Raw genomic sequence first — 16,853 nt, forward strand, 5'->3', positions numbered from 1 at the left:
GACTGGGTTGTCCCCAAATGCAAATTAAACACGCAAGTCTTTTTCATGACCAGTTTTATTGTATTAGTAAATAAAGCAGTAGGCATCACACACGTCAGCAATCAACTTCATTTATAGAGCCCTTCTTACTTCAGCTGATGTCACAAAGTGCTGTACAGAAACCCAGCCTGAAACCCCAAACAGGCAATGCAGGTGTAGTCACTCAGCACACACACCTCGTTACTCCTTTACATGCCCACATTTCTACCTCAAGCGTTCCTACTCTTCATTTTGCATGTATTGTTTTTAATGTAAAGACTTACTTTCTTTTTAATTTATGAATGAGAGTATATTCAAAACATTTTCTATAATAGTGCAGTATTAAGAGGTCTTTGTACTGAGCTTTGTGTCCCAAATGGCACCCTATTCCCCACAGTGCACTACTTTTGACCAGGGCCCCTTGTCAGTAGTGAACTATATAGGGAATAGGGTGCCATTTGGGAGATTGCTAGTGTGGACCAAGAGGCATCACATGGGAAGTATGTGAGTGCACACGTGGTTGGTGGCACCTTAATTGGGGAGGACGGACTTGGGGTAACGGCAGGAGCGGAGTGTTATCAAATACGTCAAACACATGGTTTGACGCCGCTCCGTTCCAGCCATTATGAGCCGTCCTCCCCTCAGCAGCCTCCACTGGCTGTTTGATCATATCACTTCAGGCCCCACACACTACAACACTGGTCAATTGCCTTCTTCACACCTTATCTACTACACTATATTAAAGCATTTAATACACAAAACCAACTCAAACTACTGTACATAGTTACATATCATCTGCTGTTATCTGAACCCGGCACAGCTGGGGTTAGGCCTCACAGTCTTAGATTATGCCTAACTGCTACTTAATGGCTGTGTGTAGCCTGAGCTAATGATTAACCAGTAATACTTTGCCTGGAATGTGTTGTGACCTCTGGCCTAATCAATTATACCATCTCTTGTTTGTGGCATTGGGGCGTGTACCAATAGTCTATAGTGGCTTCCTCTCCTTGTCACCTCCCCTTCATATGAATTGATCTAGAGGGGCAGGATAGGTGAAAGAAAACCACTAGTTAAACTCTATGTTGCCTGCCTGAACCCATCCAGTCCTCTTTTAGATTACCACAGATTAAATAAAGACAAAGGTAATCACAAATATACTGAACAAAAATATAAACGCAACATGTAAACTGTTGGTCCCATGTTTCATGAGCTGAAATAAAAGATCCCAGAAGTTTTTCATACACACAAAAAGCTTATCTCTCTCCAATTTTGTGCACAAATGTTTACATCCCTGTTAGTGAGTATTTCTCCTTTTCCAAGATACACCTGACAGGTGTGGTATATCTGAAGCTGATTAAACTGCATGGTCATTACACAGGTGCACCTTGTGCTGGGGACTTTAAAGGCCACTCTAAAAGGTGCAGTTTTGTCACACAATACACACAGATCTCTCAAGTTTTGAGGGAGCGTGTCATTGGCTTGCGGACTGGAGGAATGTCTACTAGAGCTGTTGCCAGATAATTTAATGTTAATTCCTCTACCATAAGCCTCCTCCAACATAATTTTTGATCATTTGGCAGTACGTCCAAATCGCAGACCATGTGTAACCACGCCAGCCCAGGACCTCCACATCCGGCTTCTTCACCTGCAAGATCATCTGAGACCAGCCACCTGGACAGCTGATGAAACTGAGGAGTATTTCTGTCTGTAATAAAGCCCTTTTGTGGAGAAAAAATCCTTCAGATTGGCTGGGCCTGGCTCCACAGTGGGTGGGCCTGCCTCCCAAGTGGGTGGGCCTATGCCCTTCCAGCCCACGCATGGCTGCTCCCCTGCCGTCATATGAAATCCATAGATTAGGGCCTAATTAATTAATTAATTAAAGTTTACGTATTTCCTTACATGAACTGTAACTCAGTAAAATCCTTGAAATTGTTGCATGTTGTGTTTGTATTTTTGTTCAGTATGTTAGTGGGGGTGAAGGTATGCATCCTTGATTCCTTTCCTTAGATGAGTCTCATATTCTACTTCTTTCCTCCTCAAGATCAATCTGTCCACCTGGACTATCCTTCTGCTCTCTGATTGGTCTATGTCCATCACTCTCACCAGTCCCTTTGATTGGTCATTAATAACAAAGCATTGTGCCTGCCAAATCCTGCTTAAGTTCCTATCATAAAGGGGACCTGACATGGTTTCACTGATGTATCTGATTGGACATTAGGATTCCATTGAATTGTCTGATTGGCTCTTCAGCCTAACCACTTAGCCTATAGCAGACATCAGTCACAACACAGGCAGAGATTCCCTTGGAGAACACAACATCATAATGTGAGTAAGAGTGTCCCTTTCAGCCTGTGAGCCAACCATCTGGTACAGTACAATTGTATGATGGTCTGAATGGAACCTATAGACACTACTGTTGTTTATTCTCCAACATTTTTTCTGTGAATGTTTTATATAACTGGTAGAGAAAATGAATAGACTAAGTTCAGAGCATAGCCTGCTATCACAGTGAGTTTGGGGGGGGTACATGAAGTTGTGTAGAGGGCTCTCTTCTCCTCTTGCAGGGTTTAGTAGTAGTCTTCATAGTTCTTGGGGTTGAGGCAATAGAGAATGGCCCCTCCGAAGGAGAAGATGGTGGCCCCCCAGGCCAGGCCATAGCCCCAGTTAAACTCGTGGTTTATCCTCAAGCTAACCGTCTCAATGAACTTAATGGTGTAGAGGACCAGACTGCAGACCTGAAGCACCACTGTTACAGAGTAAATGACAAGATCAGAGAAAAATGAAGATTCTCTAGTTATAACAAACTGTGGGTGTATGCTGTGTAGAGTATGTATGTACTGTGTGTATGCTGTGTAGAGTATGTATGTACTGTGTGTGTGTGTGTGTGTGTGTGTGTGTGTGTGTGTGTGTGTGTGTGTGTGTGTGTGTGTGTGTGTGTGTGTGTGTGTGTGTGTGTGTGTGTGTGTTTGTTTGAAGATGTGTGTGCATGTATTCATGCCATACCTGCAGCGGACAGCAAGACAGCGACAGGTCTGTAGCAGCGGCTCCTGGAGCCGACACACACTGACACCAGGGCCACCAGGAAGGAGAACAGGATGAGGGCAGCACCACCCAGCAACAGGGCCAACGTGGCAATCTGCCAGTCTGAGAGGGAGAGACAGAAAGGGGGGGCACAGAGAGAGAGCGTAGAAAACCCTGCTCAGTTATGTATCTGTACTGAATACACTGTAGCACCTCTATTTGAAAGAGAGAAATTGGTCAAAATAAGTCTGAACGCACTCAAGAACCTCCCTATTTTATTGACTAGAAAGAGAGAGAGCGAGAGAGAACGAGAGAGAGAGCAAGCGTGAGAGAGCGAGCGCGAGAGAGATGGCTTGTAACATTGCAATGCGAAGTCTCACAGACATGCCCAAGTACACAGCCGCAGTGAAAAATGACACAGCCATCGACATGAAAGTCTGACATTCCACCCACACCATCTGGTAACAGAAGGCTTCCTATTCCTCATGGGAAGAGTATTCTGAGGATCTGACAGAGGTTTGCCAGGAAAATCTTTTCATGGGGGTTATTAGCCTAGTGATCCATGTCAACAGAGTGGCGTATGGTCCAAGAATGTTAAACCTGCACTAAAATCACATTTGTACCCAACACAGCAAAAAAAATAGATGAAAACTAACACACAAACTGTATATCTCTTGCTCTCTCTCACTGCTAGGCCCCTTAATGAATCCCAGTGCAGAAGTAGACCGTTATTCTCTGGGTGACTGGATAATAGGTGTCCCTCTCTCTCTGTCGCAGTGCAGAAGTAGACCGTTATTCTCTGGGTGACTGGATAATAGGTGTCCCTCTCTCTCTGTCTCAGTGCAGAAGTAGACCGTTATTCTCTGGGTGACTGGATAATAGGTGTCCCTCTCTCTCTGTCTCAGTGCAGAAGTAGACCGTCTCAGTGCAGAAGTAGACCGTTATTCTCTGGGTGACTGGATAATAGGTGTCCCTCTCTCTCTCTGTCTCAGTGCAGAAGTAGACCGTCTCAGTACAGAAGTAGACCGTTATTCTCTGGGTGACTGGATAATAGGTGTCCCTCTCTCTCTGTCTCAGTGCAGAAGTAGACCGTTATTCTCTGGGTGACTGGATAATAGGTGTCCCTCCTGCCTGCTCGATGCAAAGTCAGCAGCAGTTTCAAGAAGTACTCCAAATCACTCATCTAAAGTAGAGACTAGAATAGCACTCTGTCCTCGCTGGAATGCTAACAAGGATAGGAGAGGGGGGCTAGTGACACACAGGGGGCTGGGAGACAGAGGGGAGAAACTATTGGATTTCTATATCCAACCACTTTGTGTATGGAATGAGCTTCAAGTTCCTTAACATCCACATGACCAACAAACTAACATAGTCCAAACACACCAAGATGTGAAGAGGGCACGACAAAACCTATTCCCCCTCAGGAGACTGAAAAGATTTGGCATGGGTCCTCAGAACCTCAAAAGGTTCTACAGCTGCACCATCGAGAGCATCCTGGCTGGTTGCATCACCATCTCGTATGGCAACTGCTCAGCCTCCGACCGCAAGGCACTACAGAGGGTAGTGCGTACGGCCCAGTACATACCTGGGGCCAAGCTTCCTGCCATCCAGGACCTCTATACCGGGCGGTGTCAGAGGAAGGTCCTAAACATTGTCAAAGACTCCAGCCACCCCAGTCATAGATTGTTCTTTCTGCTGCCGCACGACAAGCAGTACCGAAGCCAAGTCTATGTCCAAGAGGCTTCTAAACAGCTTCTACCACCAAGCCATACGACTCCTGAACATCTAATCAAATGGCTACCCAGACCCAGATCAGCTTCCCCTTGCCCAATCCTAACCTTAACCATTAATGGGGCAACTTTACCCTCCACCATAGAATGTGTACAAGCTTAGTCTTAGAGGCGGCAGGCAGCCTAGTGGATAAGAGCATTGGGTCAGTAACTGAAACGTTGCAAGTTCAAGTCTCTGAGCTGACTAGGTAATTTAAAAAACATCTGTTGATGTACTCTTGAGCAAGGCACCTTACTCTAATTGCTGCTGTAAGTCTCTCTGGTTAAGAGCATCTGCTAATTGACTACATGTAAATGTGGTCTATTATAGCTAGCTGCTAGACACTCTTAATTAACTGGGAGGTGTACTGGCTTCCATTCACATCCACTGAGTGGGCTACAAGAACCCCTGAGTGGGCTACAAGAACCCCTGAGTGGGCTACAAGAACCCCTGAGTGGGCTACAAGAACCCCTGAGTGGGCTACAAGAACCCCTGAGTGGGCTACAAGAACCCCTGAGTGGGCTACAAGAACCCCTGAGTGGGCTACAAGAACCCCTGAGTGGTATAGATGTTTTATTGTTAGGAGCAACAGTCTAGACTTGTTCATCAACAATCTGTGGGCTTGGTGGGGGTATGGTATATGTAAACAGACAAGGGATGTTATGAGGTTGATTATCTTAAAAGGCATAATGGCAAAGTAAATACCATCAGAGAAAATAGATTGTCTTTCAAATAGAAAAGGTGCGTGTGTCTGTGTGGGTACGTGGATGCATGCGTGTTAGAAATAGCTTGAATAGTTGGACATATCAATTAAAAAGGCCAATAGAAGATGTATAATATTCATTACAATCACAGCTAAGTGGCTTAAAACTTAATGGCAAACCATTTCCTCTATGGCAAGGCAGACGGGAATGATCAAACCATTCAACAATGAGGGAAAGTGACAGTGTGTAAGCTGCTTAAACTACAGGTCCCACTCTTGTCGGGGGGAAACATCATTCCACAGGCCGAGCTGCCGGAACATAAACAAACATTCCCTTCATGGACCAAATATTGCTTCTACAAAAAATGGTCCTGTCATCACAGGAAGCCTCTCATTTCCAGCGACCTCATTGGCTGCCTCTCCAACCGTGGGAGCTTCACTAACTCCTGTTTGTCGCTACACTGAACAACAATATAAAAACGCAACATGGAACAATTTCAAAGATTTTACTGAGTTACAGTTCATATGAAGAAATTAGCAAATTTAAATAAAATCCATTAGGCCCTAATCTATGGATTTCACATGAGTGGGAATACAGATATGCATCTGTTGGTGACAGATACCTTAAAAAAAAGGTAGGGGCGTTGATCAGAAAACCATTCAGTATCTGGTGGGACCACCATTTGCTTCATGCAGCGCGACATCTCCTTCGTATAAAGTTGATCAGGGTGTTGATTGTGGCCTGTGGAATGTTGTCCCACTCCTCTTCAATGGCTGTGTGAAGTTGCTGGATATTGTCAGGAACTGGAAAACGCTGTTGTACATGTCGATCCAGAGCATCCCAAACATGCTCTACGGGTGACATGACTGGTGAGTATACAGGCCATGGAAGAACTGGGACATTTTCAGCTTCCAGGAATTGTGTACAGATCCTTGCTACATGGGGCCATGCATTATCATGCTGAAACATGAGGTGATGGCGGCGGATGAATGGCACGACAATGGGCCTCAGGATCTCGTCACAGTATCTCTATGCATTCAAATTGCCATCAATAAAATGAAATTGTGTTCATTGTCCGTAGCTTATGCCTGCCCATACCATAACCCCACCATGGGGCACTCTGTTCACAACGTTGACATCAGCAAACCGTTTGCCCAAGCGACGCCATACAAGCCATCTGCCCGGTACAGTTGAAACTGGAATTTATCCGCGAAGAGCACACTTCTCCAGCGTGTGAGTGGCCATCAAAGGTGAGAATTTGCCCACTGAAGTCAGTTACAATGACGAACTGCAGCCAGGTCAAGACACTGGTGAGGACGACGAGCACACAGATGAGATTCCCTGAGATGGTTTTTGACAGTCTGTACAGAAGTTTCATCAGCTGTCCGGGTGGCTGTTCTCAGACGATCCCGCAGGTGAAGAAGCCGGATGTGGCGGCCCTGGGCTAGCGTGGTTACACATGGTCTGTGGTTGTGAGGCCGGTTGGACGTACTGCCAAATGCTCTAAAACGACATTGGAAGCGGCTTATGGTAGAGAAATGAACATTCAATTATCTGGCAACAGCTCTGGTGGACATTCCTGTAGTCGGCATGCCAATTGCACGCTCCCTCAACTTGACAAATCTGTGGCATTGGGTTGTGTGACAAGACAGGACATTTTAGAGTGGTGTTTTATTGTCCCCAGCACAAGGGGCACCCGAGATATGATCATGCTGTTTAATCAGCTTCTTGATGTGCCACACCTGTCAGGTAGATGGATTATCTTGGCAAAGGAGAAATGCTCATTAACAGGGATGTAAACACATTTCAGAGAAATAAGCTTTTTGTACATATGAAAAATGTCTGGGCTCTTTTATTTCAGCTCATGAAACATGGGACAAACACTTTACATGTTGTGTTCAGTATAATTAGAAATTTTGTCATCGACAGTAATCTTGGTCATTTTCTACCTATCAGACCGCAACTCCCTAGTCAAAAATATCCTATAGGATTAGTGATTTTTTCCAATACAATCCTATTGGATTCTCACAATCCTGTAGGATTTTGTGGCACCTCTATCAGATTACTATTGGATGACTTAAAAAAACATATATATATATATTTTTTTAACTAGGCAAATCAGTTAAGAACAAATTCTTATTTACAAGGACGGCCTACCCCGGTCAACCCCAGACAACGCTGGGCCAATTGTGTGCCTTCCTATGGGACTCCCAATCACGGCCGGATGTGATGCTGCCTGGATTCGAACCAGGTACACCTCTTGCACTGAGATGCAGTGTCTTAGACCACTGCACCACTCGGGAGCAATTGGACCCTATAGGATTTTGTGTCACTTGTATCAGAATCCTATTTTACTACTTTTTTTTCTTATTGTAAATCAAAAGTAATCAGATTGCATCTATAGGTTTTTGCTAAATCTTGTATTTTTTATTTATTTTACCGTTATTTTACCAGGTAAGTTGACTGAGAACACGTTCTCATTTGCAGCAACGACCTGGGGAGTAGTTACAGGGGAGAGGAGGGGGATGAATGAGCCAATTGTAAACTGGGGATTATTAGGTGTATGATTTTGTAACCCCAATCAAAATCCTATTAGAATGTTTTGTTTCCCTTTATTTAACCCAATAAATTATATTTTGTTGTCATAAGTAAATATTTTGGGTAGAACTATATATGGACATATTATAAAGTATAAAACGGCTTCATTATTGAATATAATGAATTGAATATATATATATTTTATATTTTTATCATATTTGTATACGTTTTATTACACTTGGATTGTGTACTAGACCATATGGTTTGAAAAGTGTTTATTTTTCTCAGATATAAATAAACAAGTCCAGGTAAAAGCCAAAGGTCATAGCTTTCTAGGGGGGAAACACTACATTAATAAAATATTGCCCTCTTGCTAGATTGATGACTAAAATCATAGTGAAACTGTGCAAAATGGCTGTCAGCTCAACTCTAGCTTAGTATGTTATTTGAGTCACTGTATTTTTATAGTAAATGAGGAATGTTTATCTTGTTTGTTATTGCTAAATATATGTGCCTTTATAATTAGGCAAGCCAACCCCGTTTTCATGATTTCTGGTAGATCTAAATAAATCAATCACATCACTTTGTTGGACTCATTCAGCAGTTGTTACCTAATTAAATACTACAGGAAATGAATGTTGAAAGTTCCATTTAAATTCCTAAAACATAAGTTGAAAATGATGCTGTTGCTGCTTCCCGTTACAATAACTTTTGATAAATATCCCAATGTCAAAAGACCGTTTTGACGTGTCCAAATCAATCATCAATAAACAGTTTTGAAAACCTAAACATAAAATGTAGGCTACTACCTACACATACATTGCCAGGTCGCAGTTGCAAATGAGAACTTGTTCTCAATTTGCCTACCTGGTTAAATAAAGTTTATTTTTTATGCCACAATAGTAATCATATTACTTGAATTAGTATTTTTTTGAGCACCTTATAAACTGCATATGCACCATGTTTTGACAAGTGCCAATTAAATCACTCATATTGATTAGAAGGGAGATCGAATTGCATGCGCTGTTCAAACTAACAACTCAAAAACACATCGAACCTGCAAACCTGCAGGAGACGAGCAGCTACACTTTGGAGTGACGCGTTTTGATTTGGGGGTGTGGCCAAAACGGAAAGAGAACGCAACACTTATTTGACAAGCACTCATTTTGATATCACATTGAAATAAATGGACAGAACGGTTGCACGCCCTGTTCAAACTAACCTTACTAAAAAAAAAAAAAACATACGGAATCTGGGAATATTTACTGTATATCACTGGTTACAGGACAACTTTTATAAAGACAGCTACATTGTTGATTGTTGCATTTTGTTTCAAGTGGGTCGCCAACGCCGAAAGCAACACTATTTTGTTAAATCACTCATCATATCGAAATCAATAGAGTGAGGGAAAACTGTTGGTGTGTTTACATTGTTTAAACTAAGACTATTCAAAGGCCTCACTGAATCCGATCATTTCTATATCACTGGTTAGAAGAGATTCCCACTCCAGGAATCGTCGCCAACGTTACAGGATTCCTCCAACACGCCCCTTATTACCGGCGCAGGTGAAGGGACGGAGGCAATTACGCACGAGGAGAACAATGGAGGGGGAGAGGGAGAAATCGAGAACGAAGAAAGGATAAAAATACAGAAGAGGACATTGAGAGACAAAGGACGGCGTAAAGAGGAAGAACTTCCTTGAGTGATACCTCTATCCGCGATCCAAAACCAAGTTTAGCCACAAAATATAATTTAATGATTATCGAAAATATTTTTTGGGTTTCTAAGTGAAGTACTCTGAACCGGGCTTGGATTTTGTTTCCCCTTTCTTGAACCGGCCGAGTGCCATTCTGTAAACATTAAATATATAATTTCGATTTTTGTAATTTAAAAAGCCGACTCTTCCTCTGTTTACACCACCCCTCGCTACGCATAGATCGGAACCTCTCTGGACCGATCACAGTAGATTTATTGGACAATATCAGAGCTAAATATGGCACAGAAAACTGAACATTTATGTTAAACTACAATCAAGATTAAAGACCAGTAAACTGAGGAACAGTCTCCCGTGTCTCTCCGGAGCACAATCTCCATCTCTTTGCCAGTGATAATTCTCGGAGGTTCTCAACCTCTTCAACACACCACCACAATATGGGAGTGATTCAATCATATCAAATTTTGGAACCAGCCCTATTGGACTCCTCTGGGATTTTATAGGATCCGATACGGTTTTTCTATTGGATTCTCGTATTGGAATCCTATCAGAATTTGGAACCAGTCCTATAGGATTCGTTCCAAAATGTATCCTATAGGACTGGTTCCAAAATCTGATAGGATTTTTCTATTGGAATCCTATAGAAGTTTTTGACTAAGGCTGAAATTTCAGGAACCACTGCAGTGGTTATCAGTCTCAATCAGTTGTGTAACAGCAGGATACAGAAACTCATTGTAGAAGCTCAGAGATTTAGAACAGACACATACTGCGTGAGAAAAATACAGCCAGGGGTCTCAGTGCTAGAAGGACAGGAAGGGCTAACTTTTAATATAGGACTGCGTCCCAAATTACACCCTATTCCTTATGTAGTGGGCTACTTCTGAGCTCTGGTCGAAAACAGTGCAATATATAGGGAATAGGGTGCCATTTGGGATACAGATAAGGTTCTGTATGATGACAGATGGAAATGGAGATTAGCAAGATCCAATCTGATCATTAATTACATCTCGCTATGTGTATTTCAGGGGCTGTCATCTCTATTAAAAAAATCTGGATTGGCCTTCAGGGCTACTCTCAGCCTGAGACAATAAGAGGGATTAACTGTGTCAGATCAGAACCTGGAGACTATGGAGAGTTTCTTCACCTCTGACTGAACTGAGATCAGCGCTAATAGTGATGAGTAGTGTCTGCTAAGTGCACACACTCACTCCACATTCGTTTCTCCTCTCTCACTGGTTTGGCATCAGCGCAAAATGTCTCACACAGACGCACCACACTCCTGAGACTGTCTACACCTGTGTGTGTGTGAGAGAGAGATAGAGAATGTGTGTGATTGAGCGTAATATCCAAATGTTACCCATTTACAGATCATCTGTATGCACATCAATGCATGCACGTCAACCCTGCAGAACTCCTTACTGAGTGTACCAACCTGCTTGTAGGATATGATTACACATCTATACACAACTCAGCAGAACGTGTTAAGTGCACCAACAGGGTAAATACAATACAAACAAATTTTGTTTAATGCCCTGGGCATGACACTGAGGAAACTTACATATTGGGGTGAGAGACTGACTGATTACTGTGAGTCAAATTGATCCCTAAGTCTAGTGCAAGGCCAAACTGAGGAAATGGGCAGTTTGCTGTGTGCAGTTACTGTGGTATGCTGGCTGCTAGTGACACAGAGACTCCATGTCTTTATAAGGAATCAAGCTGCACTTTGTCTCAGAGTGACAGGAGAGAGGAGCAGTGCCAAAATGACCCCTCAGTTAGGATACTCATCACATAAACAAAACAGTGTACTCAGACAAACAAAAACACTTATTCATTGACTGCACAACACACTATCTGCAGCCAACAAACTAGATAAAAAGACACATTGAACACCTGGTTGAGTAATCAAAATACAGTTTCTTTCCACAAAAACTTCCATGCTGGATGAAAAATAAGTCCCCTTTTCAGTGGGGAAAACAGCGTTTCTAGAATGTGCCACTTGTTTCCCTGGTTACTAATCTCTCAGCATTTGGATCTCTGGGGAGTTCACTTCTCAAAGTTGCCCTTGCTCCTTGGCCGGCAGAGGAACCCCAACAAAGGCTCATTTTGTCGGCAACAAAAGCCCAATAAACCCCAGCTGGACAAAATTCCCACATCATTTAGTGGTGGGTTGGGCGAATAGAAAAGAGGGCAAGTAAAGGCTATTTTATATGCCCATAATTAATTATAACAAGTCCTTTAAGTTTGAAATAAACTATTTACAACTATGAAAAGCCCATTTTTGAGCGTGCATCATACATTTGATAACAGAGAGTGGATGGGAAAAATTATGCTTTTTCCTTTACCTTTTAGCTGCAACATAAATTATTATTGAGCAGAGAAAAAATAAACAGTGATTGTACTGATGCACCAGAAGACTCAGCAGCAGGTGCCCCTTTCATCTCTGAATTCATATATTCCTCAATGGATGCATAGCATATCATCATGGGCATTGAAACAAAAATAATCCCTCAAAATGTCCTCAAAATAGAACCCTATCAATTTGTACCTCAACATCAACACAGTATAGATGCATATGGGAATTTTGAACAGTAATAATAGTAATAGGTCTATTGACATTAGTGAACACGAGGCAGGTCTCTCTCACCAGTCTCGAGCGTTGTGTTGCACTGCCATGTGTCCGAGTTGACAGGCTTCCAGCAGGACTCCCACAGAGACAGGTAGTACTGGTTATACGCCGTTACCCACGCGGGGCTCAACACCGCCCCGACATCCAGGCAGAGCGCAAGGAAGACGCACACCAAGCCCACCAACTTCAGCGGTGTCAACGCCGACACGCGCACCTCCTCCGTTCCAATCACGGATGAAGCCATGGGATGGTAAACAAAAGTATCTTTCTCCGAGGACCGTGGGCTGGCGGTTGGGTCTCAAACCAAGAATTGTGTAATTCTCCCCTGCTGTGAGTGGAGGGTGGGCAGCGCGTCAGGGACGCTGCTGCAGCGACCGTATCACTACTGCTGATGCGAGTCGTCCGACCGCGCTGAACATTGCTGAAATATCACAGAGAGACACCTGCAGGGTCCTAGTGCCTAGGACGCCCACTGGATTTCCGTCAGTCTCTTTATAGAGGTTGGCCTATTACCTCCCCCCTCTCAGAGGGAAACAGGGGATATGAAATCGCATTTTTATAATTGAACCTAACCGATTCTTATTTCCACAAGGAAGTATCCAGTAATTAGCTATTATTGATTTTTAGGGGGGGGGGGGGGGGGGGGGGGCTGTCCCACTCCCACACACATTTGATTATTACTTTAAAAGGCAATTTATTCCAAAGTTGCACATTTGATTTCAAGCGCAATTATTCAATCAACATAGGGGTTTTCTGACAAGTGCAATTATTTCATATGATTCATCGTTCATTTCACTCCCATCATGTTTAGACCCATAGGTGATGTGTTGAGGGTCAATTTCAAATTACAGTCAAATGTGATCATGGACTGGAGTTTGATTAGACACTGTGAAATTTTATATTTTGTGATAAGTAAATAAACTAAAAATGAATAGGCTTTTCCTAAGCTTGTAAACTGAATTACTCATCACACTGGGCACAAGCGGCTTAGCCCCCTCAATTAAAACGTTATCCTCTTCCATCTTAGTGTTATGCCTCTATATAAAAATAGCGTGACAGGTTAGCACAAAACAAATCTGTATCTCCACTGTGCTGTGTCAGCACAGGTGTGTTTAGGGGGGCTATGTAAAGCCACTGGTCGGTTAGGTGTGACTCCTTTGGGTTTCCATAAAAAGCGGGGGAAAAAAGTATGTTCCTGCAACACAGAAGTAAGACTGGAGACTACATGGCTGCTGAAGGCGGTGAAGGACCCCGGCTTTAAGTTTACGGCCACCATGGGGCACAGCCCTAGGAACATGCCTCAGGAATGTTGGAATGGAACCCTGACCTGTTCATCGGACCTGCTAACTTGTCCCCGGCCTGCTGTTGTTGATTGATTGATTCAGCATGTTGGATGCTGTCATTGGTGAAATGTCAGAACGATTAATCGAATGCAACGGCCAACTGGTGGAGGCCCTGTGTGCCCTTGACCTAGAGAGCCATGACTTTCTACATGTGAAAAAAGTGAAACCACTGCTGAATCTAAGCAAACAGATTCGGTGGAAGCTGAGTTTTTGCAGACTGAAATCACCCACTCTGTCTCCAATGAGGACAAATGGACCCCACTTGATATCCTACAACGATTCTCTGGGCCTCTCTACGCTATGCCGACCGTGCTTACTGCACTGAAACATGGACTGACTTGGGGTGTCCACAGCTACATGCGTGTTCAGTCAACACAGAAGAAGCATGCTACACCCGAGAAAAGCTCAACTGGCATTTGAGGGGGATCTTAGAAGAAGATTTCGTGGGGAGAGGAATGATCGATTATTCAGGAAGTTCCACAGAGCATCAAGGAAGCTGCAACTCTTTTGAAAAGGTAAGATTGAAACAATCTAGCTGGTTGGTTTCTGTCAAAATCTTGCTATGTAGGGTGCCGTCTATGGTGCTGATAGAGCGCTGCGAGATTTCGTGCCATTGAACCTGTCAATTTTTGTTCAAAACCTTTATGTTTATTGTGGTATAGCGTGATATAAACAGAATTCAATATAATTCCAATGCAAGAGCCCAAATGACACCCCTGGGTATAGCTACATATTGGTAAGTTTTATCATAGAGATAGATAGGCTACAGTCTATTATGGTTGTCTTGGTAACCTATTGTTTTTTGAGTCTCTAAATATTGGGAAAGTGTTTAGGCTAGGCTGGCATTGCTTAAAATTGATTACGTGGGTCGAATTTGATTCACAGACGTGTATTGTATCACAACGAGTAGCTGAACTCATGAGCGACATGATTTCCCATGTTTGAAGCTGCCCTGTTTAGGCCTATTTGTTTAGAAAGACGGCTGTGCATCGCTGCATCTCACTATAGTAGGCTGTAGGCTGAATCTCACTGTAGTAGGCTGTAGGCTGCATCTCACTGTAGTAGGCTGTAGGCTACATCTCACTGTAGTAGGCTGTAGGCTACATCTCACTGTAGTAGGCTGTAGGCTACATCTCACTGTAGTAGGTGTAACTTCTGTAGTAGGTATAACTTCACATCCGTCCCCTCGCCCCGACCCGGGCGCGAACCAGGGACCTTCTGCACACATCAACAACGGTCGCCCACGAAGCATCGTTACCCATCGCTCCACAAAGGCCGCGGCCCTTGCAGAGCAAGGGGCAACACTACTTCTAGGTTTCAGAGCAAGTGACGTAACTGATTGAAACGCTAGTAGCGCGTACCCGCTAACTAGCTAGCCATTTCACATCCGTTACATAGGCTGTAGGCTACATTTCACTGTTGTAGGCTGTAGGCTGTAGACTGCATCTCACTGCAGTAGGCTGTAGGCTGCATCTCACTGTAGTAGGCTGTAGGCTGCATCTCACTGTTGTAGGCTGTAGACTGTAGACTGCATCTCACTGCAGTAGGCTGTAGGCTGCATCTCACTGTTGTAGGCTGTAGACAGCATCTCACTGTTGTAGGCTGTAGCCTGTAGACTGCATCTCACTGTAGTAGGCTGTAGACTGCATCTCACTGTAGTAGGCTGTAGGCTGCATCTCACTGTTGTAGGCTGTAGACAGCATCTCACTGTTGTAGGCTGTAGCCTGTAGACTGCATCTCACTGTAGTAGGCTGTAGACTGCATCTCACTGTAGTAGGCTGTAGGCTGCATCTCACTGTTGTAGGCTGTAGACTGTAGACTGCATCTCACTGCAGTAGGCTGTAGCCTGTAGACTGCATCTCACTGTAGTAGGCTGTAGACTGCATCTCACTGTAGTAGGCTGTAGGCTGCATCTCACTGTTGTAGGCTGTAGACTGTAGACTGCATCTCACTGTAGTAGGCTGTAGGCTGCATCTCACTGTTGTAGGCTGTAGGCTGCATCTCACTGTTGTAGGCCGTAGACTGCATCTCACTGTAGTAGGCTGTAGGCTGCATCTCACTGTAGTAGGCTGTAGGCTGCATCTCACTGTTGTAGGCTGTAGACTGCATCTCACTGTTGTAGGCCGTAGACTGCATCTCACTGTAGTAGGCTGTAGGCTGCATCTCACTGTAGTAGACTGTAGGCTGTAGACTTTGTTGAGATTATTTGGATTTCCATTTGCCTTTTGTTTACTGTGTTGTTTTACTGTTACTGTAACTAGCCTAAATATAGATTGTGTCATGCCTTTATCGACCGGATATTTTGTTTACTCGGCCTACTACTTGGTACCGCTGGTTTGTTCTGTTCCCATTCATTCGCAGCCGGTATTCTAAGCCAAACTGCCATTCAGTATTTTTGTTTGCGTGCATGAATAACTATGCTACTACTTTCAGCATTTAGTTTGTATTATTTTGCATTATTTTGGTAAGACAGCTGTGTGTACAGCGACATTCACATTGGCTGTTTGTAATAGGTGAATTGCCCTATCTATCTTGTAGCCTGTGTGACCAAAACGGCCCAGCTGTAGGGTGCTGTCCATTGTGCTGCTACCAGCGCATAAGAGATAGGCTACAGATTTCAAAAGCACTCAATGACCTCGGAGTCTCTGCATTTGAGCTTTATGTTTATTGTGGTATAGTCTGATATAAGGAAAACTCAATAAAATTCAGATGCAAGAACCCTCCCCAAAATGTTGCCCCCTCGCCAATTTCAACTGCCCCCTTAGTCACTTTATCCTGGTGCTAGGTTTGGGGCACAGACCTCAGTTCAACGTGTATTTTTTATTTACATATGGTTGAGTTGTCAACTAACACATATTCAACAGGAATTCAACATAAAAATTCACCATGACATTGGATCTATGAAACATTTTGTTTATTTTTTATTTGTTTAAACAATCACATCAAAACACTCAAATTTACACACTTCTGCTTCATCTTTGATAGTGTGGTTGAAAACCTATTTTCTGGCAATGACCAAAATATAGAGAGACCAAATCCATCTTGTCGTCGGGTCGACCTTCCACCACTGTTGTTTTGGTTGGAACCTTTTGTTTACCTTAAAACAATACCCCAAGGCA

The 16,853-nt window shown here is 43.5% G+C and overlaps 1 protein-coding gene across 1 annotated transcript; it reads right to left on the reverse strand.

Moving 5' to 3' along the window:
- Nucleotides 1-37: 37 nt before the first annotated feature.
- On the reverse strand, nucleotides 38-12,834 carry LOC129867419 (transmembrane protein 47-like). Its single transcript, XM_055940808.1, has 3 exons — nucleotides 12,410-12,834; nucleotides 3,022-3,162; nucleotides 38-2,764 (listed from the first exon to the last, which is right to left on the reverse strand). Exons 1-3 carry the CDS (start codon nucleotides 12,633-12,635, stop codon nucleotides 2,586-2,588), a joined length of 546 nt encoding a protein of 181 aa, XP_055796783.1. The 5' UTR covers nucleotides 12,636-12,834; the 3' UTR covers nucleotides 38-2,585.
- Between the last annotated feature and the right edge of the window lie 4,019 nt (nucleotides 12,835-16,853).

This window comes from Salvelinus fontinalis, chromosome 12, assembly GCF_029448725.1.
Source record: "Salvelinus fontinalis isolate EN_2023a chromosome 12, ASM2944872v1, whole genome shotgun sequence".
In the NCBI taxonomy this organism is placed as follows: domain Eukaryota; kingdom Metazoa; phylum Chordata; class Actinopteri; order Salmoniformes; family Salmonidae; genus Salvelinus; species Salvelinus fontinalis.

What these genes read in the sequence shown, in the direction of transcription:
- LOC129867419 (XM_055940808.1), bottom strand. Translation starts at nt 12,635, where the DNA reads ATGGCTTCATCCGTGATTGGAACGGAGGAGGTGCGCGTGTCGGCGTTG. An exon ending in CAACACAACGCTCGAGACTG is followed by an intron (nt 3,163 to 12,409) that starts GTGAGAGAGACC and finishes TCTCCCTCTCAG; the next exon opens with ACTGGCAGATTGCCACGTTG. An exon ending in TGTCTTGCTGTCCGCTGCAG is followed by an intron (nt 2,765 to 3,021) that starts GTATGGCATGAA and finishes ACTCTGTAACAG; the next exon opens with TGGTGCTTCAGGTCTGCAGT.